General features: G+C 40.7%; 1 protein-coding gene across 3 annotated transcripts; it reads left to right on the forward strand.

Moving 5' to 3' along the window:
- AFG2B (AFG2 AAA ATPase homolog B) lies at positions 1–25,113 on the forward strand. 3 transcript variants are annotated; one of them, XM_059181438.1, is made up of 8 exons: positions 2–1,178; positions 3,381–3,566; positions 11,788–11,946; positions 14,916–15,125; positions 16,047–16,239; positions 21,125–21,255; positions 22,326–22,451; positions 24,805–25,113. In XM_059181438.1, the coding sequence occupies exons 1-8, from the start codon at positions 42–44 to the stop codon at positions 24,970–24,972; spliced, it is 2,310 nt and encodes a 769-aa protein (XP_059037421.1). In that variant the 5' UTR covers positions 2–41; the 3' UTR covers positions 24,973–25,113. The 3 variants fall into 3 exon arrangements, 2 of the variants coding, with proteins under 2 accessions (XP_059037421.1, XP_059037422.1); XR_009355546.1 differs by lacking the exon at positions 24,805–25,113 and having other exon boundaries at positions 1–1,178; positions 16,047–16,271; XM_059181439.1 differs by lacking the exon at positions 11,788–11,946.
- The last annotated feature ends 105 nt before the right edge of the window (positions 25,114–25,218 follow it).

Below are 25,218 nucleotides of genomic sequence, written 5' to 3' on the forward strand. Positions count from 1 at the left end.
GCCGCGGAGAGAGGTGTACCCGCCTTTCCCGACCGGATGGAATGCTTGCCTCACTTTCCTTGGCCTGGCTTTTCGTGTGTGCGATGGCTCCAGACTCAGGTTCCTTTCCCGAAGAGCCGCTCTTAAAGGTGCTACCCTTAGACGCTAGGGACCGGGGCACCCAGCGCTGTCGTCTGGGCCCGGCCGCCTTCCGCGCCTTGGGCGCACACTTGGGCTCGGCGGTGAACATCTCTCTGCCTGACGGCGGCTCCTGTCTCTGTACAGCCTGGCTGCGGCGGGACGGAGCAGACGGCTTTGTGCAACTGGATCCGCAGTGTGCGAGCCCCGGGACGGCTGTGGGGGCTTCGAGGTTCAGGGGGAGTCTCCGCTTAAGCAGCCTCCGCCTAGTGACCTGCCCGTCCCTGCGGCTCCTCACCGTGTGGCCGGTGTTGCGGGAGCGGGCGGGCGCACCCGGTGCCTTGAACCCAGCCGCGGTGCTGGAGGCGGCGCAAGAGCTTCTGAGGAACCGACCGGTCTCCCGGGGCCACGTGGTGGCCGCTCCACCGGGGGCCCCCGGCCCCGTGGCCGCGCTTCACATCGTCGGGGGGACGCCCAGCCCGGATCCGGCCGGGCGAGTCACCCCTCGCACCCGCATCAGTCTCAGCTCGGTGCCTCCGTCGGAAGCGGAACGGCAGCCCGAGGTGCCCCTCGGGGGTCTTTCGGAGGCTGCCGACTCGTTGCGGGAGCTCCTCCTCCTCCCGCTCCGCTACCCCCGCACCTTGGCGGCCTTAGGGCTAGCAGTGCCTCGCGGGGTGCTCCTGGCGGGTCCCCCCGGAGTGGGCAAGACTCAGCTAGTGCGGGCCGTGGTCCGGGAAGCGGGCGCGGAGCTGCTGGCAGTGAGCGCCCCCGCGCTCCAGGGCGCGCGGCCGGGGGAGACCGAGGAGAACGTGAGGCAGGTCTTCCAGCGCGCGCGGGAGCTGGCCAGCCGCAGACCCACCCTCCTCTTCCTGGACGAGGTGGACGCCCTGTGTCCCCGGCGGGGCGGCCCACACCGAGCGCCCGAGAGCCGCGTGGTGGCCCAGGTGTTGACGCTGCTGGACGGCATCAGTGGGGACCGCGAGGTGGTGGTGGTGGCGTCCACCAACCGGCCAGACGCTCTAGACCCAGCGCTGCGCCGACCGGGGAGGTTTGACCGAGAGGTAAATAGGCCCGGGCTGTCAGCCCCTTGTCCCTGCAACCAAGGCCTCTTCTGGAAGGCCTCTTCTGGCTCGGGTTGCCTGCCCCGAGGGCCACGTAGGTTTGGCGGTTAGACTGGAGTGGGTTTTTTTTTTTTTTTAAGATTTTATTTATTTATTTGAAAGAGAGACAGTGAGAGAGAACATGAGTGAGGAGAAGGTCAGAGGGAGAAGCAGACTTCCCATGGAGCTGGGAGCCTGATGTGGGACTCGATCCTGGGACTCCAGGATCATGACCTGAGCCGAAGGCAGTCGTCCAACCAACTGAGCCACCCAGGCGCCCCTGGAGTGGGGTTTTTTTGTAATGCAGAGAACACGTTCTCTGTCCTTGTGCGATCTGTGAGCCAGCACCTGTTTTACCCCAGAGTTAGATTGTTGGGAGAAGCAAGGTAGCCTTTAGAGATTAATTTTGTGCAGGACCCGAAGTTGAGTATAATCAGTAATGTTAGTTTTTAAGGCAACTAGGTCAGCTGTAAGCATACTGAACTCCTGTGGATTTGGAGTAAGAATTTATTTAAAGTAGGAGAGCCTCAAGAAATAAGTTTTAGAAATAAAAAGGGAGAAGGCACGAAAGAACTAAAACAAAGCAGGCAATAACTCTTCCGGATTTATTCATTCCTTGTCAGGACGCTAGCATCCTGTCCCACAGGTGAGAAGTACCCACAAGTGCTCCCTGAGTTGCCAGGAGGATTGAGTATTCAAAGATGTCCTTTATTTTATAAGCTTTAGTCCCAAATTGATCCTTTATTAAATAGGTTGAATAGTGATGTTTAAACTTTGTGTTAAGATTCTGAGGAGATGAGAATTGCACACTTTCGGGCGCCTGGGTGGCTCAGTGGGTTAAGCCGCTGCCTTCGGCTCAGATCATGATCTCAGGGTCCTGGGATCGAGGCCCGCATCGGGCTCTCTGCTCAGCGGGGAGCCTGCTTCCCTCTCTCTCTCTCTGCCTGCCTCTCTGTCTACTTGTGATCTCTCTCTGTCGAGTAAATAAATAAAATCTTTAAAAAAAAAAAAAAAAAAATAAAAAAAAAAAAAAAAAAAAAAAAAAAAAAAAAAAAAAAAAAAAAAGAGAATTGCACACTTTTAGCTTAATCTGTGCAGAACTTGATCACATTTCTTTTTTGTACTATCTAGTACTTGTCTCCTGAATAAAATCCTTAAGGGCAGGGACCTAGACTATCTGCTATACTATTGCATCCCTGGCTCACAGAACTTGGCAAGTTTTTATAAAAATAACAAAATGTTGTTAAATGAATTACAGAGGGCCCCCAATTTACAGTGGTTCAGCTTGGTGGTTTTTCAGCTTTACGATGGTCTGAAAGTCATATCATTCAGTAGAAAACATATTTTGAATTTTGAATTTGATCTCTTGCCAGGCTAGCGATATGCAATAAATGCTCTCATGGTGCTGGATAGCCACGAGGTCATGAGGGTAAACATTGAACATACTGACCACCATTTTATACCCATGCAAACATTCTGTTTTTCACTTTCAGTACAGTATTCAATACTATGAATAGTCAAAACTTTTTTTATGAAATGGACCTTGTGTTAGATGGTTTTGCCAAACCGTATGCTAATGTAAATGCTCTGAGCACATTTAAGATGCCTAGGCTCAGTTGTGATATTTAGTAGGGTAGGTATTTTAAATGCATTATCCACTTACTGTAATTCCAACTTACAATGGATTTATTGGGGGGCGCCTGGGTGGCTCAGTGGGTTAAAGCCTCTGCCTTTGGCTCAGGTCATGATCTCAGGGTCCGGGGATTGAGCCCCGCATCGGGCTCTCTGCTCAATGGGGAGCCTGCTTCCTCCTCTCTCTCTGCCTGCCTCTCTGCCTGCTTGTGGTCTCTGTCAAATTTAAAAAAAAAAAAAAAAAATCTTAAAACAACAACCAAACAAACAAACAATGGATTTATTGGGATGCAACCCCATCTTAAACTCAGGAAGATCTGTGTGTAGTTTTCATTATGCAGCTACCTAGCCATGGTTACTACTCTGGAAAATTAGGATTTTAATATATTGAGAGTCTGTGGTATTCTTAAGAGTACATAGTTATGCTTCCAAATTTGTTTACCCAGTTAAACACATTTGAGGGGATAAAAATACTACATAATATTCTAAACTGTGGAAACTTTAATTTTTCTTTTTTTCCTTTGCATACAGGTTGTCATTGGGACTCCCACACTTAAACAAAGAAAGGCAATACTCCAAGTGATTACCTCAAAGATGCCCATCTCCAGTCATGTCGATTTGAGCCTCCTTGCGGAAATGACAGTTGGCTATGTTGGTGCAGACCTGACTGCACTCTGTAGGGAGGCTGCCCTGCATGCTCTCCTTCATGGTGAGAAGGTAGGAAGAAATGATGTATGAGCCTGTATGTTGATCTTTTCATTACTATAATGAATTTGGGGATTAAAACAAGTAGTAAGTACATTTTCTTGCAACTTGTGATAACTTCCACAGCTGTTTTATCCTTTTTTTTTTTTCTTACATATATTTTTATATCTCACCTTCCTGGGACTAGCATTTGACTGAAGGTGGGGATAGATGACTGAGTCTCCCAGGTCTGTCAGGGCATGCTCCCTCATTTCCACAGTAACTCCCTAGTGCCAAAGCCCAGAGCAGCCAGGAAAAAGACAGTGTGGCCCAAGAACAGTCAAACATTTTTCTTTTTAATTTTTCTTTATTTTGAAGCAATTTCAGACCAAGAGAAAGTTGCAAAAATAGTACAAAGAATTTCTGTATATACTTTACCCAGATTCCACAAATGTAGCACTTGACCAGTTTTACTTTATCTTTTTCTCTTTATCTGTGTTTTTATATAACTTTACATATAGATAAATCTCTTTTATGTATGTATATTTTTTAATGTGTATATCTTCTAAAAACAAAGACTTTACCCGCAGTACAATTATCAAGATGAGGAAATTAACACTAACACAGTACTTTTACCTAATATCTATAGACCTTATCCAAGTTTCACTGTGTCCCATTAATTTCTTTATAGCAGAAATTTTAAAAGGAAAAAAGAAAATAGTAACCCAAGATTACACATTGCCTTTAATTACCATGATTTCTTATTGTTCTTTTTAAGATTTTATTTATTTTAGAGAGAGAGACAGCATGAGCAGGAGGGGAGAGAGAGAAGGAGGAGAGAGAATCTCAAGCAGATCCCTGAGTCCGACATGGAGCTCAACTCCAGGACTCTAAAATCATGACTCGAGCTGAAACAAAGAGTCAGATGCTTAGCCAACTGCACCACCCAGTCTGCCCCGTATTCTTTAATCTAGAACCATTCTTTAATCTTTCTTTTATCGCTACATTTTAATTGTAATTTTTAATTTTTTTAAGGATTTTATGTATTATTATTTATTTGAGAGAGAGAGAGAGCATGTGGGAGCTGGGAGAAGAACAGAAGGAGAGGGATGAGCACAGAACAGACTCTGTGCTAAGTGCAGAGCCCTATGTGGGGCTGGATCCCACAGCCCTGAGCTCATGACCGGAGCTGAAACCAAGAGTTGGTTGCTTAACTGTCTGAGCCACCCAGGTGTATGGCTAACTTAAAGACTACAGGTCATTTATTCTGTAGACTCCTCCTTAGTGTGGGTTTGACTGTTACTTCCTCATAGTTTGATTAGGCTTTTGCATTTTGGGCGAGAGGATCACAGAAATACTGTGTTCTAATTGCATCTGTTTTTCCTTTCTTGTTAAAAACTAAATATTTTGTGGGGAAGATAACCTTTTCTAACCCAGAAGAAGATTGGGCACCTGGAATTTTTATTTAAATTTGTCTTTAAGAGGCACCTGGTTGGCTCAGTCAGTTAAGTGTCAGCCTTCAGCTCAAGTCATGATTTCCGGGTCCTGGAATCAAGACCCGTGTCGGGCTCCCCATGCTTCTCCCTTTCCTCCTTGCTCGTGCTCTTGCTATCTCTGTTGCTATCTTTCTCTCAAATAAATAAATGGAATCTTTAAATTTGTCTTTGATACTGAAATCTTTAATTCATGACTACCTCTTTAAAAAAATATTTAGAATATTAGCTTAAATATAATAATTTTCAACACTATGCATTGGAAAATCTCTTCACCTTATATGTAATGAGTAATCCTTAATCCCTAAACCCCTTTAAAAAAAAATAATTTTAGGGGCGCCTGGGTGGCTCAGTGGGTTAAGCCGCTGCCTTCGGCTCAGGTCATGATCTCAGGGTCCTGGAATCGAGTCCCGCATCAGGCTCTCTGCTCAAGGGGAGCCTGCTTCCCTTTCTCTCTCTCTGCCTGCCTCTCTGCCTACTTGTGATCTCTCTCTCTCTCTCTCTCTCTCTCTCTGTCAAATAAATAAATAAATAAATCTTTAAAAAAAAAAAAATTTTAGTACCTTGAGGATTTTGAGATGAAGTTTTCAATCTCTTTTGTAACTATTATAACATTAAATTTGTCCTTTGATCTTAGAATTTAAAAACCAATTTGAGTTTATTTAAATTATAAAAGGATGATTTATCATCCAAAGTTTTGAAATTTTTTTACCTACATAATTGACATCCTTTCTCACTTCCACTTATTTTTACACCTATATAGAAGGTGGAGAAGGAGTTATGTGAACTTGTAGGTTCTCTTGTGGGTGTAGAACCTAAGCTGCTTGAACACTGAATGATACTTCTCATGTGTAGAGGTGTGAGACTCTGTGCTTTATGGAGGGAGGAGGAGAATACCAGGGGCTGAGAAGGAAGATTACATTTAGGATTCCCTGTGCTTTGAGGTTCCAGGGTTAACCTTAAGCACTCTGGCTTAGGTGGACCAGCCAGCTGCTACTTCAGGAGGGGCCTGCCCAGGCATAGTTACCACAAGTGATGACTGAGTTCATAAACAACCAAGGGAAGTGGAAGGAATAAAGGCCAAAAGGAAGAAGGGACAGGCACCTGGGAAGGTACTGGCTTCCATCTTTTTCTTCTTTTTCCCTCAGATACCTGAGGGGCTGTTGCTGCTACCAGGGCAGACAAGGGGTATGTTAAAGTTTGTTCAGCTTTTTGTGAATTCCCATTAAAGGATTAGAATTATTGTTTAGTATATATACATATACACACAGAGGGGAAGGAATTTTATCTGCCTGGAAGGGTTATGACAGTCAAGTGAATTAATGTACATGTAAGTGATCTTAGTGTTACTTAGTGTCTAGGTACCCGACATCTAATACTGCTAGTAGTTGGGGGGGGGGGGAGCACTATTTTAAAAAATTATTTAATAGTGCTCTTTATGAGAAGTTAAACTAGATAAAAACATAAAATAAAAATTGCCTGAAATGTACCTCTCAGAGATTACAGTTTTTAGGAACGTTGTTCACAGTAGCTCTATACGTATATATGCACTTACATAATCTTAGGTAAATGGGATAATATAGTTTGTTGTTGAAAATGGGAATTTTGGAGGGCGTCTGGGTGGCTCATTCAGTTAAGTGTCTACTTTCAGCTCACGTCATGGGATTGAGTCCCACACTGGGCTCCCTGCTCGGTGGGGAGTCTGCTCCTCAGCCTTTCTCCATGTTCTCTCTTGCTCTCTCTCAAATAAATAAGAGAAATCTTAAAAAAAAAAAGGGGGGGGGAATTTTTTGACAATTAAATGGTTAGAATTTGATATGAGGGTAAATCTTAAATATAATACAAATATTTTAAATATAAGCAGTTTTTAACAAAAAATCTGCTTCACTAGAATGATCAAAGAAATTACAAGAAAGATCCTCCAAAATATAATCTTAAAGTGAAGATGACTTTTTAAACATTTATTTTAGAGAGAGAGAGAATGTGCAAGGTGCGGGGTTCAGAGGGAAGGAGTCTTAAGCAGATTCCATGCTGATCTTGAAGCTCAAGGCAGGGCTGAATCTTACAAACCTGATTTCAATACCTGAGCCAAAACCAGGAGCCCTATGCTTAACCAGCTGCAACATCCGGGCACCCTAAACATGGCCTTTCTGTTTTGTTTTGTTTTGTTTTTAAGATTATTTATTGTCAGAGAGCAGCACAAGCATGGGGAGAGGCAGGCTCTCCAGTGAGCAAGGAGCCCAATGTGGGACTCCGTCCCAGGACTCTGGGATCATGACCTGAGCTGAAGGCAGCCACTTAAACACCTGAGCCACCCAGGTGTCCCCGGCCTCTCTAAACATAACATAAAACCTAATGGTCAAAAAGGAAATGATTTAATTTGGTTATTTGGGGATGGCCAAATAATAAAGACAGGATAAAAGAGAGACTGGAAAAAATACTTTTGGCCCATGACAAAAGGACCAGTAACCTTGATGATAAAGAATTCTCACAAATCAGTATGAAAAGACCAACAATCCAAGAGAAAATGGGTAATAAAATAAGAATAGGTAGTAGACAGTAGAAGGATTACAAATAGCTAGTAAACATGAAAAATTCTGAACTTTACTTTCTTTAAAAGTTGGTCTTGGGGTGCCTGGGTGGCTCAGTCGGTTAAGCAGCTGCCTTCAGCTCAGGTCATGATCCCAGGGTCCTGGGATCAAGTCCTGCATGGGGCTCCCTGCTCGGTAGGGAACCTGCATCTCCTCCTTTCTCTGCCCCTCCCCCTGCTTGTGCTCTTTCTCTCAAATAAATAAATAAAATCTTTAAAAAAAAAAAAAAATTAGTCTCTTTCAGGGGCTACCCTGACTGTCCGACTCTTGGTATTGGCTCAGGTTCTAATCTCGGGATATAAGATCGAGCCCCTCCTCACGTGTGCTCAGTGCAGAGTCTGCCGGAGATTCTCTCTCCTTCCCTCTCCCACATGCTCGCTCACTCTCTCTAAAATAAATAAATAAATCAATCTTAGAAATATGTGCTGCAAAAGTGAACAATAAATGAATAAATCTTAAAAAAATTAATCTCTTTCAGTTTTAACTCTTTATTTTGAAATAATTAAAAAGTTTAGGGAAAGTTGCAAAATAGAGAAATCCTGCTAAATACTCCATTCAAATTCATCAGTTTTTAACGTTTTGCCAAATCAGTTTATCACTCACTCTTTCTCTCTCTTCTCTAAATGTATGTGTATACACACATTACTTACTTTTTCTGAATCAGTTGAGGATGGGTTGCATACATCATAACCCATTATCCATTTCCTAAGAAAAAGTATGTCCCCATACGAGACCACAGTATGGCTATGTATCATCATTATATTCAGGAAATTTAGCACAGATAGAAAACATCAGCTCTACTGCCCATACTCTGATTTTGGTAGTTGTCTCTATCTTTTTGGGTTTATTTTTCCCTCTAGTAGAAGATCTAGTTCAGGATAACATCATGTTTAGTTTTTAGTTTCTTTTAATCTATAGTTCTCCCTTAGCTTTTTTTTTTCTTTTTTTTAAAGAAGGAGAGCAAGTATGCGGGGCCAGGTGCAGAGCAGGAGAGAGATCATCTTTTTTTTTTTTTTTTTTTTTTAAAGATTTTATTTATTTATTTGACAGAGAGAGATCACAAGTAGGCAGAGAGCCAGGCAGGGAAAGAGGAGGAAGCAGGCTCCCTGCTGAGCAGAGAGCCCGATGTGGGACTCGATCCCAGGACCCTGAGATCATGACCTGAGTCGAAGGCAGGGGCTTAACCCACTGAGCCACCCAGGCGCCTGAGAGAGATCATCTTAAGCAAGCTCCATGCCCAGAACCCGACACAGGGCTTGATCTCACAGTGGAGATCATGACCTGAGCCGAAACCAAGAGTTGGAAGCTTAACTGACTGTGCCACCCAGTTGCCCCAGTTTTTCTTTTTTTTCTTTTTTTTTTTTTTTAAGATTTTATTTATTCATCAGAGAGGGAGAGAGAGACAGAGGCAGAGGGATGAACAGGCTCCTGATGGGGGCTTGATCCCAGGACCCTGGGATCATGACCCGAGCCAAAGGCAGATGCTTAACCAACTGAGCCACCCAGGTGTCCCCATTTTTTTTTTTTAAGATTTTATTTATTTGACAGAGATCATAAGTAGGCAGAACAGCAGGCAGAGAGAGAGGAGGAAGCAGGCTCCCTGCGAGAAGAGAGCCTTATTATGGGGCTCAATCCCAGGACCCCGAGACCATGACCTAAGCCGAAGGCAGACGCCTAATGACTGAGCAACCCAGGCACCCCCCCCCCCCCCTTTTTTTCTTAAAAAGCGTGCCTGGGTGGCTCAGTGGGTTAAGCCGCTGCCTTCGGCTCAGGTCATGATCTCAGGGTCCTGGGATCGAGTCCCGCATCGGGCTCTCTGCTCAGCAGGGAGCCTGCTTCCTTCTATCTCCCTCTCTGTCTGCTTGTGATCTCTCTCTGTCAAATGGATAAATAAAATCTTAAAAAAAAAAAAAAAATTATTTATTTAACAGACAGAGATCACAAGTAGGCAGAGAGGCAGAGAGAAAGAGGGAAGCAGGCTCCCTGCCGAGCAAAGAGCCTGACGTGGGGCTCAGTCCCAGAACTCTGGAATCATGACCTGAGCCAAAGGCAGAGGCTTTAACCCACTGAGCCACCCAGGTGCCCCTCCCCCCACCCCCCATTTTTTTTTTTAAGAGATATTTTACATTGACAGTTTTTAAGGATGTAGGTCCATGATTTTATAAAATGTCTCTAAATATGGGTTTATCTAATATTTTTTCATAGGATTATTTAGGTTTTTTTTTTTTTAGGTTACACATTCTGGTTTGGGATACTCCATAAATGTTGGTATCCTTCTTAAGGTATCACATGTGAAGGCCCAAGCTGTCTGTCTGCCCCTCCTTGGTGCTGTTCATAATTGGTGATTGATACAATCAACCAGTCAGGGTTTTGTCCCATTTTTCCACTGTATAGCTGCTATTTTTCCCTTTGCAACTAAAAGAAATATTATGAGGAGGCCCTTTGAGATCGTGGTTCTTGTAAAACTTCCCCTACCCTTGTCTTACATCTGTGGATGATTCTTGCCCTGAGCAGCTTTTACTATATGTGATTGTAAAAATGATTTTCTGATTCCATATTCCCTCTACCTCACTCTTCTTTTTTTTTTTTTTTTTCATTAAGGATTTTATTTATTTATTTGACAGAGACACAGCGAGAGAGGGAACACAAGCAGGGGCAGAGAGGGAGAAGCAGGCCTCCTGCAGAGCAGGGAACCTGACATGGGGCTCGATTTCAGAACCCTGGGGTCATGACCTGAGCCAAAGGTAGACACTTAACCGACTGAGACACCCGGTGCCACTACCTCACTCTTGATTAAAGAAATTAGTATAATAGTACCATTTCCTCTGTCACACTGGCAAACATTTAAAAGTTTGGTAATGCCCCGTGCTGGAGAGGTATGGGAAGAAGCTTTACATTAGCGGTGCAGCTTTGAAGGCAGTGTGATAATACCTGTCACAATCGTCAATGTGCATTCTACTCGGAGGAAATATAAAAATACTTGAATATGTGCACAAACATTTTCAGTTGTATCTTTTTTTTTTAATAACAAAAGACTGGAAGCAATTCAGTGTTCAACAGAAGGATGCAGTTAAATTACGGTACATTCATACACCAGTGTCTTTTGCAGTTGTCAAAAAAAGTTAGGTTGAACTAAATTGATAGGAGAAGATTTCTAATATAAGTGAAAAAGAGTGCAGGTTAATTTGTATAGTAGAGTCCTGCTTATGTATCTGTTTGAAAGGATGCTCTATGTACTGCTGGAGTACATAAGAAACGGTTGACATCCTCTAGAGATGAATAGTGGGGAGAGCTGGGGGAAGAGACATTTAATTTTTTTGTCTTCTATATGTAAAATTTTTTTATAATGATAAAAGATTTATCTTTTTAAAAAAAATTTTTTTTAAGATTTTATTTATTTAGTTGACAGAGATCACAAGTAGACAGAGAAGCAGGCAGAGAGAGGGGAGGAAGCAGGCTCCCCACTGAGCAGAGAGCCTGACGAGGGGCTCCATCCCAGGACCCTGAGATCATGACCTGAGCCGAAGGCAGAGACTTAACCCACTGAGCCACCCAGGCGCCCCAAGATTTATTTTTTTTAAGATAATCTTTTATAAGATCGTTTATATATTTATTTATATATATCATTTATATTTATAAAGATTTATCTTTATAGATTTATAAATTCAAAAGAAGGGGTGTTTTTTTGTTTGTTTGTTTTTTAAGAAATAAGTGGGGGCACCTTGGTGGCTCAGTCATTGAGCATCTACCTTCAGCTCAGGTTATGATCCCAGAGTCCTGGGATCAAGCTCCACATCAGGCTCCCTGCTTAGTGGGAAGCCTGCTTTTTCTCCTACTACCCCTGCTTGTGTTACCCTGTCACTGTGTCTGTTTTTAAGATTTGATTTATGTGAGAGAGAGAATGAGAGAGAAAGAGAACATGAGAGGGGAGGTCAGAGGGAGAGCACACTCCCTGCTGAACAGGATGCTTGACGTGGGACTTGATCCTGGAATTCCAGGATCATGACCTGACCTGAAGGCAGTTGCTTAACCAACTGAGCCACCCAGGCGCCCAATAAATAAAATCTTTAAACAATAATAATAATAAAAATAAATAATTTTGCTCCTGTAGCACAAAAAAGGCCCAAGTAATTTTTGGTCTAATTTTGCTTTTGGGGCATATTTCTTCAGAACAAGGACAGCCCAGCTGTTGATGAAGCAGACTTCCTTGAAGCTTTTAAAAAGATTCAACCTTCATCATTTCGAAATATCATTGGACTGATGGACATCAAGCCTGTTGGCTGGGAGCAGATTGGTGGCCTTGAAGATGTCAAACTGAAGTTAAAACAGGTGGTCTAGAGAGTTCCCTTATGCCAGTAGAATGGTTGGGTTTAATGTATCACTTTTATGATGAAGACAAATGATACTTTCTGAGACTATCTTGCTGCCATTGGTCATACATCCTATCACAATCCAAGGAACCCTTTTCATTAGGCATCAAATACCATTTTGCATACTTTCCTACCTCACACTTGTTTTGCTTGTTTTTGCTTTAAAGGCTTTATCATGTAGAAAGGGGTCAGCAGACTTCTCTGTAGAGGGTTAGAGAGGAAATATTTTAGGCTTTGTGGGCCATCCAGTGTGATTGCAACCACCAGCTCTGTCTTAAGGCCACAGCACCAGTGATAGATAATGCAAAATCAGTATTTGTGTTCTGGTGGAACTTTATTTATGAACACTGAAATCACATTATTTTCACATGTCACAAAGTATTTTTTTTTTTGAGCATTTAAAAATGTAAAAATAGTTCTTAGTTTGTGTGTAGTAAAATACAGAATTTTAGTTTGTAGGCCTGAGTTTGCCCTGGGACTGGTAAAAGCACAAAATTACAATACACAGTATGACCTGGGTGGCTACTGTTCTCACTGTGGATGCTTAAGGACACAACTCTCCAGATGCTGTCACTTGGCATTTCAGTTTCAGAAGTTAATCTTGTTAATTTACCTTCAAGTAATCCTGCCGTAAGGAATTAGGTTTCTCTGACTGTATGTATAAAAGGCTGATTTATAAGTATCATTATAATTTATTCATCTTAACTAGAAGCTGTTTCTACACTGAATCATAGAATCCTTGTGTCCATGGATCAGTGCATTTGTGATATTCCCTAATTTTTTACATACATTGTCTCACTTAATCTTCAGGAAGTACAGGAGAGATTAGCCACACCTTTCTGTTGTAAACACTCTTTCTTCAGCTTTAAGATGTTAAGCATTTCTGCCTTTCTGAATGTTCTTTTCCATACCTTAAATGTTAGTGCTCCAAGTTCCCAGGAGGCCTCTTGTTGTGTTCTGTGAGCCCATGATCTTAATATCCAGGGCTTTGACTGCCCCCCCAAAATTGTTAACTCGAAAATCTTCATATCCAGTGCAGATAGTTCTTTTGATCATCAGAATTGCTTAGCTGCTTGCCTACCAGGTAACTTACCAGGGATCTCAAACTCAGCATGTCCAAAACTCACCTAATGAGTCCCACTTCCATATCTGGATTCCCTACCTCTGAATACAGACAGCCACCTGTGTCCTAAGTCAGAAACCTGTCTTCTAGAAGCAATTGGGTGGCTCAGCTGGTTGAGTGTCTGACTTATTTTCAGCACATTCCTGGGATCAAGCCCCATATTGGGCTCTGTGCTCAGTGCAGAGTCTGCTTAAGATTTTTTTCCTCCTTTCCCTCTTTCTCTGCTCCTTCTTCTCCCCATGCATGCTCTCTTTCTCAAATAAATAAATAAATAAATAAAATCTTAAAAAAAGAAAAAGAAACCTATCTTCTAAATTCATGGGTCATGTCTTATTTATGTGTAACATCCCCTCTGGATTTAGAGCATAGTCCCTACATAAAAGAGTTACATTTTATGTTTCAAGTCCATCCCTTTGACACCATTGCCACTGCCTGTGACACATCTGGCTTTATTATTTTTGTAGTCTGAGTCATTGCAAGAGACCTAACTGGTCTTTCTCCTCTGGTTTTCTTTCTTTCCAGTCCATTTTCCATACTGCTTCCTCAATGTTAACTAAAACTTTCAAGGTGCAACACAGTCTGACTCCTTCTCCTTCAACTCTCTTGTTCCTTGCTTCCCTTATTCTCCCCTCTGTTCCTGCTTACTGATGATCTGAATTAGAGTTTCCTGTGTCTCTGCATACTGTTCCTTCTCTGTGGAATGCCCTTTGCTGGTCTCATTGTGAGTTTACAATTCTGTCTCTCCAACTAAAATCTGGATTCCCATGGTCCAGGGATGTTAGTTAGCCTTTTTTTGTAGATAGACAGTAGTTAAGAGTTTGTACTTCTTGATCTACACTGCCTGGGGTTCTCAGTTCTGCCTCACTAGAAATAAGACTTGGGCAAGTTCCTTAACTTTTGTAAGTCTGAGCATCTGCATCTGTAAAATTATGATGATATTAAAATCTCCTACCTCAGAGACCTGTTTACTATTCAGTTAAAATTTGTGGAGCGCCAGCTTGGTGAAGGTGACATTCTGTATGTGGCTTTTTTTTTTTTTTAATATTATATTTATTTATTTGACAGAGATCACAAGCAGGCAGAGAGGCAGGCAGAGAGAGGAGGAAGCAGGCTCACCGTTGAGCAGAGAGCCCGATGTGGGGCTCGATCCCAGGACCCTGGGATCATGACCTGAGCCAAAGGCAGAGGCCCAGGCACCCCTGCATGTGGCTATTTAGAGTGAACTTTATTTATGTTCTACCAGAAGCAGAACGACAAACTCAGCATGGAAAAATAAATACAGTTAGTGAATGATTAAGGGCTCCCAAAGTAAAAGATGGGCAGTAGTGTAGAGTGGCTGGGAGAATGTGGGGTGGGGGGCAGGAAGAGTGTGTTCTGCTTTAGAGTGGTTAGTGAAGACCTCTCCAAGGAAATGACATTTGAGCTGAGACTGAATGATGAGGGGTGGCCACACAGAACTTGAAGGAGTGTTCAGACAGAATAGCAGAGGTGCTAAGATAGGAATAGACTGAGGTGTTTGGGAAATAGGCTATGTAAGGCCTTGTAATCACTGTAGGAAGGATTTGGATTTTGTTCTAATTCTGATGGGAAGTCATTGAAGGATTTTAAGTAGGATATGATATGACCTGACTTAGGTTATAAGAGCACTGGTACTGCAAGAAGAATGGACTGTATTTCCAGCTCAAAGCAGATACCTAAGAATTGTTGAGTAAACAAATGAATTGACTGAATTATTTGTGATGTTTAATCTTTATTCTAAAATAACTGTCTCTTTTTGTATACCATCCCTTTTTGTGTACCTGCAGAGTATTGAGTGGCCTCTAAAATTCCCTCGGGAATTTATCCGGATGGGCCTGACACAACCAAAGGGAGTTCTCCTGTACGGTCCCCCTGGATGTGCTAAAACCACCCTGGTCAGGGCGCTGGCCACAAGCTGTCATTGCTCTTTTGTTTCCGTGAGCAGTGCTGATCTCTTTTCTCCTTTCGTTGGAGACTCAGAAAAAGTCTTGTCTCAGGTTTGTTTATTTTCCTCCATGTAAATAAGTGTCCTTTTGAATTTTCTTGGCATGCCTTAAGGATAAACCTTAGTTATTAAAAATATTACTGGCCTTTTTATTAATTAGAAAAGTTACATACATTTTTATAGAAAATATAGGAAAGTGTTAGATAAGAAATCCCTTGTAATCTCTCTACTTACTGTTAACATTTTGGTGAGTTTGCTTCATTTTTTTGTTTTTCTTTTAAAATTGAGGGTAGATTATGGAGTGCCTGGGTGGCTCAGTCAGTTAAGCGTCTGCCTTCAGCTCAGGTCATGATCCCAGGGTCCTGGGATCGAGTCCCACATCCGGCTCTCTGCTCATTGAGAAGCCTGCTTCTCTCTCCCACTCCCCCTGCTTGTATTTCCCCTTGCTATGTCTGTCTCTGTCAAATAAGTAAATAAAATCTTTATTAAAAAATAAAATAAAAATTGAGAGTAGATTATATCTTTATCATGGTTTTTTAATCATCACTTTCATTTTTTTTTTTTTTAAGATTTTATTTATTTATTTATTTGACAGAGATCACAAGCAGGCAGAGAGAGAGGAGGAAGCAGGCTCTTCGCTGAGCAGAGAGCTCGATGTGGGGCTCCATCCCAGGATCCTGGGATCGTGACCTGAGCTGAAGGCAGAGGCTTAACCCACTGAGCCACCCAGACGCCCCAGTCATTATCACTATTAAAACCCCATAGTATTAAATATTTTTTGAAAAGACGATTTTTAACCTGTATGTAATACTGCATTGTTTCTTGTTCTATTTATTCATTCCCTAGTTCTTGGACATTTAGCACTTTCTCTCTTTATATTTTAAAAATTATAAGTAGTAATGCAGAAAGCATATATTCACTGGAATATTAAATAATGTGTGGCTTTTCAATAATTTTATTTTCCTAACCAAAGGTATTCCGACAAGCAAGAGCAAATACTCCAGCAGTTGTGTTTTTGGATGAGATTGATTCAATCTTGGGCTCTCGATCCATCAGCAAAACAGAATGTAATGTTCAAGAACGTGTTCTTTCTGTTCTTCTAAATGAATTAGATGGTGTGGGACTAAAGACTACAGAGAGAAGAGGAAGTAAATCAGATCAACAGGGTAAATACAAGGAGTTGAAAAAAAAAGAAGAGGTATTTATTAGCCAGAAAATGCCCAAAACCCAGGCCAGCATTAAATACAGTGCATATACCCTAGCTTTTCCTATGCTGGATTCATCTCATAGAAGAAGTTACATAATTTCAGCTTGACTGTATTTGGATATCTATAGACCTAAAAACTGTGATTTGGCTAGGAAGGAGGTAAGTTTTATAGTAAGTTATCTTAAATATATATGAATAAATTTCATTTTTCCTAAGATTTAGAAAAATAATTTTATACATACTGCTAATAGAAAAGGGAGTTGATTCTTAATTTTATTTCCTGTAGAACCAGTGTTCATCCCTTTCTAAAAATTTTTATATGAAACAAAACAAAACATTGTTATTACCAATGATCTTAGTAATTTTTTTTTTTATTATTTTTTTATTTGACAGACAGAGATTACAAGTAGGCAGAGAGGCAGTCAGAGAGAGGAGGAAGCAGGCTCCCTGCCGAGCAGAGAGCCCGATGCGGGGCTCGATCCCAGGACCCTGAGATCATGACCTAAGCCAAAGGCATAGGCTTTAACCCACTGAGCCACCCAGGCGCCCCTGATCTTAGTAATTTAAAACGTCTAATTTTCTTGAGGAATGGGTTTCCTTAGTTACAATAAAATTAAAATGACCTTTGGAAGTCCCTTCCTCCCTTCTGAGTCTCTTTCTAGGTAGAATTTGATATCCTTAAGTTTTCCAGTGGTTAATTTTTCTTTTATTCTTTGCTTGTTTTTTTAATCTTGTTTGCCATTTGAAAAATCATTCCGTGGAAGGAGAATCTTACAGCTTCTTAAGAACCTAGAACACTAGAATTTGAAGAGTCCCTAAGGTTTTCTAATCAAAGTTTTTCATAATGCAGGAATTCCTTCTACAGTATCTGAACTGTGATTAGTCAACCTCTGCTAAAATACTTGCAGATACAGGGAATTCACTACTTTGAGAGATCACATTACTGGAGAACCACTCTGATTATTCAGTTCAGTTTAAAAGAATTTTTTTAAAAATTCCAGTGTAGTTAACATACAGTATTATATTAGTTTCAGGTGTATGGTATAGTGATTCCACAATTCATATATTATTGAGTGCTCATCGAGATCAGGGTACTCTTTAATCCCCATCACCTACTTCTTCCCCCACCCTACCACCTCCCCTCCTCTCTGTCCTCTATAGTTAAGAGTGTGTTTTTTGGTTTGTCTCTCACTCTCTTTTTTTCCCTCTGTCTGTTTTGTTTCTTAAATTCCACATATGAGTGAGATCATACAGTATTTGTCTTTCTCTGAATGGCTTATTTCACTTAGCATTATACTATACTCTAGAGCCATCCATGATGCAAATGGCAAGAGTTCATTCTTTTTTATGGCTGAGTAATATCAGAGTGTGTGTGTGTGTGTGTGCGCGCGCGCGTGCGTGTGCACACCACATTTTCTTTATCTATTCATCTGTTGATGGACACTTGGGCTGCATCCATAATTTGACTCTTGTGAATAATGCTGCAGTAAACATTGGGGTGCATATATCCCTTTGAATTAGTGTTTTCATAGTCTTTGGGTAAATACCCAGTAGTGCAATTACTGGATCATAGGTTACTTCTGTTTTTAATTTTTTTAGGAGCTTCCATACTGTTACCAAAGTGACTGTACCAGTTTGCATTTCTACTAGCAGTGCAAAAGGGTTCCTTTTTCTCTACAACCTCACCAAGACCTGTTGTTCCTTGTGTTTTTTATTTTATGTATTCTGATAGGTGTGAGGTGATACGTCCTTGTGGTTTTGATTTGCAGTTCCCTGATGATGAGTGATACTGAGCTTCTTTTCATGTATCTGTTAGCCATCTGTATGTCTTTGGAGAGATGTTCATATCTTTTGCCCATACTTAAATTGGATTATTGTGTATGGAGTTATATAAGTTATTTATATATTTTGGGTATTAATCCTTTATTGGATATGTCATTTGTAAATATCTTTGCCTATTCAGTAGGTTGTCTTTTAGTTTTGTTGATTATTTTCTTTGCTGTGTAGAAGGTTTTTATTTTAATGTAGTCTCCCAGTAGTTTATTTTTGCTTTTGTTTCCCTTGCATCAGGAGACAAGAAAGATGCTGCTATGGCTCATGTCAGAGAAATCACTACCTGTGCTCTCTTAAGGGATTTTTATGGTTTCAGGTCTCACATTTAGATCCTTAATCCATTTTGGGTTTTTGTGTGTGTGGTTTAGGAAAGTGATCCAGGGGATGCGTGGGTGGCTCAGTGGGTTAAGCCGCTGCCTTCGGCTCAGGTCATGCTCCCAGAGTCCTGGGATCAAGTCCCACATCAGGCTCCTTGCTCAACAGGAGCCTGCTTCTCTCTCTCTCTCTCTGCCTCTGCCTGCTTGTGCGTGCTTGCTTTCTCTCTCTCTGGCAAATAAATAAACAAAAAAATTTAAAAAAAGAAAGAAGGTGGTCCAGTTCAGGGTTCCTGGGTGGCTCAGTCAGTTAGGCATCCAGCTCTTGATTTTAGCTCAGGTTATGATGTTCAGGTCATGAGATTGAGCCCTGTGTGGGGGTCTGAGCTCTGTGGGGAATCTGAAAAGATTCTTTCCTTCTTCCTTTCCCTCTGCCTCTCTACCCATTCACATGCTCTCTGTCTCAAATAAATACATTAATCTTTTTTTTTTTTTTAAGGCAAGAAAGTTTCATTCTTTTGTGTTTTTGTTGTCTAGTTTACCCAACACCATTTGTTGAAAGTGCCTGTCTTTTTCTCATTGCATATTCCTAACTCCTTTGTCAAAGATCTGTTGGCGGTATAATTGTGGGCTCATTTCTGAGCTGATTTTTGGTCTTTCTGTTCTGTTCTATAGATCTGTGTGTCTATTTTTGTGCTAGTACCGCACTGTTTTGATGACGACAGCTTTGTAATACAATTTGAAATCTGGAATTGTAATGCCTCCAACTTTTTTTTTCTTTTTCAAGAAAAAGACCTTTTTTCAAGGGTCTTTTATGGTTCCATATAAATTTTAGGATTGTTTTTTCTAGTTCTGTGAAAAAGGCTGTTTGGTATTTTTATATGGATTGTGTTAAATCTGTAGATTGCTTTGGGTAGTTCTTCAAATCCATGAGCATGGACGGTCATTCCATTTGTTTATGTCATCTTTGATTTCTCTCATTGCTGTTTTATACTTTTCACAATACAGATCTTTCACCTCTTTGGTTGAGTTTAGTCCTAGGTATTTTATTATTTTTGATATTGTAAATGGGATTCTTTCCTTAATTTCTCTTTCTGCTGCCTCATTACTAATGTGTAGAAATGCAACAGATTTCTGTACCTTGATTTTGTATCCTTTGACCTTACAGAATTCACTTGTTAGTTCTGGTGGTTTTTTGGTGGAGTCGTTAGGGTTTTCTGTATATAGTATCATCTCATCTGCAAATAGTGGAAGTTTGATTTCTTCTTGCCATTCTGGATGTCTTAATTTCTTTTTTTTTTTTTTTTTAAGATTTTAGTTATTTATTTGACAGAGAGATCACAAGCAGGCAGAGAGAGAGGGGAAAGCAGCCTCCCTGCTGAGCAGAGAGGCCAATGCGGGGCTCGATCCCAGGACCCTGGGATCATGACCTGAGCCGAAGGCAGAGGCTTTAACCAACTGAGCCACCCAGGCGCCCCTCTTTTTGTTGTCTGAGTGCTGTGGCTAGGACTTCCAGCACTGTCGAATTCAAGTGGTGGAGTGGACATCCTTGTCTTACTCTTGACCTTAGGGAAAAAGCTCTCAGTCTTTTAACTATTGACTATGATGTTAGCTGTGGGGTTTTTTTATATGGCCTCTATTATGTTGAGGTCTGTTCCCTCTAAACCTACCCTTTGTAACCTACACGTTGTTAAGGGTTTTTATCATGAATGGATGTTGTGCTTTGTCAGGTGCTTTTTCTGCATCTTTTGAAGTGATCATATGGTTATCAAACTTTTTCTTATTGATGTATCATGTTGATTGATCTGTAAATATTGAACTACCCTTTTATTCTGGGAATAAATCCATTTGATCATGATGAGTCATTTTTTTTAATGTATTGTTGAATTTGGTTTGCTAGTATTTTGTTGAGGATATTTGCATCTAATGTTCATTAGAAATACTGGCCTTTAATTCTCTTTTCTTGTGCTATCTTTATCTGTTTTTGGTATCAGGGTAATGCTGGCCTCGTAGAATGATTTTGGAAGTTTTCCATCCTCTTCTGTTTTTTGGAATAGTTTGAGAATAGGTTTTAACTCTTCTCTAAATGTTTGATAGAATTCACCTAGACGCCATCTGGTTCTGAACTTTTTTATTTGCTGGGAGTTCAATAATTTTGAATGCTCAATGTGTGTATGGCTTTGCTCTGGCTGCTTTTCTATATTTCTTACCTTTATCTAGGATTTATACATCTGCAGCTTATGTTGTCATATATCTGCCTTTCAAGAGAAAAATAAATAAAAAGCAAAGTAATTCTCTCTCTCGCAGGACATGAGAGCCAGAGTGATTCATAACCATACATCTCCACCTGTTAGTCATATGCTTTGTCTTTTCAAATCATCCACTTAGGTTATAATCATTCTTTGGGGCTCAGGTGCATTCAGTAGGTGTTCTCTGCTGTGGTGGTATAAGATTTTCCATTGGTTCTCATGTGGACAGATGTCCCTAAAGGATGGCCACTCCCTTCACCACACACAATGTAGTTCTTTGATTAATAATTTGTTTTAGCATATATTGATATCAAGAAGGTGGTCTGGATAGGAGGTATAAGCACTTCAGTCCCAAGAAAAGAATATGCTTATTTAAAAATAAATGGACCATTTGATTTATAATTTGGCCAGCTTACTGACATTACTTTGGGTTGGTGTTTTTCCTCAGAGTTTCAAGAAGTTTTTAACAGAAGTGTCATGATTGTTGCTGCAACAAATAGACCTGATATGTTAGATGATGCCTTGTTAAGACCTGGAAGATTAGATAAGATTATTTATATTCCACCTCCAGATGAAAAGGTAATCACTGTATATGTTTAATCTTTGTGGATTCTGAACAGATCAATATCTGAGCTTTAAGGAGCCTAACAGAATTGAATTCCAAGCTAAATATATATGTATGTGTCTTAAACTGGATTCTGCAGTCTTCCCTTGCTTGATGTCCTTCATAAAATCATAATTTTGATCTGCTTTTGCCAGATCCTCGAGGCGTATCTTCAGAAAAACATATGCCTATAAGTAAAGTATTACCTTATTTCACTGTGTGGCAGACTCAAAATACCAAGCTTGTTACAACTAGAATGGAGGAATCCCAAAGTGTTAAAAGCATTTTGGAGATGATTTGCATCAGTATCCTTATTTTACAGTGGGAAGATCTGAGATTAGAGATTGCACAATGTATCCATAGTCTAAGAATCAGTAAATCTTTGCTCTTAACATCCACAGCCACTGGCAGGGAATGGTTAAAAACAAAGATGAACTTTCTCCTTCCTTCCTAAAATAAATAAATAAATAAATAAAATTTAAAAATTAAATACTATTTATTTTTAAATCGTGTCTAGATAATTCATGTTTTTGCTTATTAAGCCATGTCTGATAACACTATTTGTACCCAAAATAGGGACTCCTGTTTCTAAAAGAAATTTATCTACAATTGTCTATTTAAAAGAAAAAAATTTTTAAAGATTTTATTTATTTATTTGACAGAGATCACAAGTAGCAGAGGGGCAGGCAGAGATAGAGAGAGGAGGAAGCAGGATCCCTGCTGAGCAGAGAGCCCAACAGGGGCTTGATCCCAAGACCCTGGGATCATGACCTGAGCCGAAGGCAGAAGCTTTAACCCACTGAGCCACCCAGGCACCGCTAAAAATTTTAAAAATATTAAAATTAATCACGTAATTTTTGCCATTATCATATGAGCCATTGAGTTCCTCTTTCTTACCTCTTCAGAAATGATTCTGTTTATTAAATATATACACTTCTGGTGCAGTATGACAGGAAACACTAACTTAAAATGTTTTAGTATAGATTTGTGTCTAACATAAATGTTGTAAGATTATAAACATATTGTTCTTAATTTTTTTTTCCAGGGTAGGCTTTCTATTTTGAAAGTCTATACAAAAAACATGCCAGTGGGGCCTGATGTTTCCTTAGAAAACCTAGCAGCAGAAACCTGTTTTTTCTCTGGTGCTGATCTTGGAAATCTTTGCAAAGAAGTAAGTTAATTAGTGAGGGAATGTATGGTTGACAGTATTTCTTCAATTATTCAGTTCTTCATTTGCCACTTTCCTAACGGCACATGGGAGAATGAGGCACAAACTAGTCAGCTGTAAGAGAGAGGGAGCAGGGGACAATAGCTGGAAGGACCGTCACCCAAACACCTCCTCAGTCCAGTATTTATTAGATACAAGGTAGCAACAAAGGAGAAGAAAGAAGGTTGTACAATAGCCATATGTCTAGTACGTAAACAAGAAGGAACGTGAGTCAGATGTTGGTCACAAGTTTTAGAGGTAAACTAGGTAAATAAGAAGAGTAAGGTGTGTCTGGTCCACAGCTTGGATTTGTAGTTGTGCTAGCACACTTAAAGGGATTACCTTAATGGCAGGCTTTCTCTGAGGTACAGGAGACAGGGAAAAAGGGAAGCAGATGGTGTCCCGCCCTGAGCTGGCGGGCATCCCCAGCTGCTTGGCTTCAAGGGCGTGTATCATCCCCTCCACCAGAGGCCTGCTGCTAGTACATGTTTTTCTCAAGGTCATCCTTAAGCATGCTTGCATGACCAGTACGATTCATCATTAATTATTAAAGTTATATTTTGAGCAGTATATTATTCTGAGGGACAATTGCATTCATTCACTTGGCAACATTTACTGAAAGACATCCTGTGTGGCAAACACTGTATAAGGTGAAACAGATAGGGACCTTTTCTTTCCCTTCCCAAGCTTACAGGTTTATGGCAGGTTGCAGAGAGGCAAATTGTCATACTGCATTGGCGGTTGAAAATATGTAGTGAATCAGGAAGTTTAGGGTGTTGTGGGAGCACCTGGGAAGGACATGGACCCAGCTTGGGGGCATCAGAGAAAGCTTTCTGAGAGAAGGCATGTGTAAGGGGAAATTGGAAGGATGATGAGAGAGGTAGGCTAAGGGAGGGAACTGGGGTGGCATTGAGGCAGAGGGAACAAAATGTGCAGGTGACTCGAGTGAGAGATAACATGACACTACAGAGCTGGACAGTGGCCAGATCACACAGGTCCTTGTAAGCCATTTTAAGAGATTTAGACTTTGTTTTGAAACCAAAAGAAGCCATCATAGGTGTTTCCCTTTCCATAAACTTTTATTAAATGTGCTGTTCAGAAAAATGCACGGATCATCAGGGCATAGTTAATTAACATAAAATGAACACACTTGTTTAATTAGATAGAGAACGTTATCAGTGCCCTGGAGGCTCCTCTTGGGGCTTTCCCAATCTTCCTTCCAAAGGGGAACCACACTCCTGACTTAGAGCACTGGAGATTAGTTTTGTCTGCTTTTGAACTTTATATAAATAGGACTATATATACTTCTGTATTTGCTTTTTTAACTCAAGATTATGTTTGTGAAGGGGCGCCTAGGTAACTCAGTTAAGTGTCTGCCTTCCGCTTTAGGTCATGATCCTGGGATCCTGGGATGGAGCCTCCCATCCTGATTAGCCTTCCTAATCAGCAGGAAGCCTGCTTCTTCCTCTCCCACTCCCCCTGCTTGTATTCCTTCGCTGTCTATCTCTGTGTGTCAAATACATATAATCTTTAAAAAAAAAAAAAAAAAGCATGTTTGTGAAATTCATCTGTGGTTTTGCATATAGGAGTAGTTCGCGCATTTCCATCACTTTGTAATATTCTAGTTTAGGAATATACTGCAGCATTCATCCATCTTTTTTGAACATTATTCATAACAGAATTTATAGCAAAAAAGTAACCCAAACTACTTTTTTTGTTACAAATTCAGCTATGAATAGTCTTGTACATGTCTGTTAGTGCATATGTGTACTTACCTCTGCAAACACACCTACTGTAAGGCCAGGAGAATAGTCTCTCATCCTTAAATATATAAATGGGCTCATACTGTGTATATTTTGCTGCAACTTGCTATTTCTTTTTTCCCATTTAAGGGTAGAATTTAATGTAGAAGAAGTGGTTTGTTAAGACAACTTTTCATTTTTTTAATAAAACTTAATTTTATTAAAATTACCTTACTTAACTTTTTAATTTTATAGTGTCATGAATATGGGAATTCTAAGAAGTGGGATTGAAGTTTTTATCCTCAGATTTTGAAGTATTACCATAAATTGTGGGGCACCTTTGTGGCTCCATCAGTTAAGCAGCTAGCTGCCTTTGGCTCAGATCATGATCCCAGGGTCCTGGATCGAGCCCCACATCGGGCTCCCTGCTCAGCAGGTTGTGGGGGGTGGTCTGCTTTTCCCTCTCCCTCTGCCCGTCCTTTGTGTTCTCTCTCTAAAATAAATTTTTAAAAATCTTTAAAAAAATTTTTTTTAAAGAAGCACATTAATTATTTCCTGTTGTTTGTCTCTTATAGGCTGCCTTGCTGGCTCTGCAAGAAAATGGATTAGAAGCAACCACAGTGAAGCAAGAGCACTTTATAAAATCACTGAGGACTATAAAGCCATCCTTAAGTCATGAGGATTTGACTTTATATGAAAACTTATTTCAGAAACCAGGATTTTCTAACTTAGAGGGTGTATAACCATTATATCCCTGACCAAGGATTAACTGCCCTGTAGTTTGCAACTTCGCACTTTTAGAGTTTGTGTAGTTTCCTGTAAATAAGAGACTTTATACCTAATAAGCTAAAAAGCATATTAAAATATCATAACTTGGGAAGAAAGTATATGTATGTTGACTTTTTTTAGAAAAGATTTTACTTGTCAGAGAGAGCACAGCCATGGGGAGTGGCAGGCAGAGAGAGAAGTAGGCTCTCTCCACTGAGCAG

Source organism: Mustela lutreola, chromosome 7 (assembly GCF_030435805.1).
Source record: "Mustela lutreola isolate mMusLut2 chromosome 7, mMusLut2.pri, whole genome shotgun sequence".
Taxonomy (NCBI): Eukaryota; Metazoa; Chordata; class Mammalia; order Carnivora; family Mustelidae; genus Mustela; species Mustela lutreola.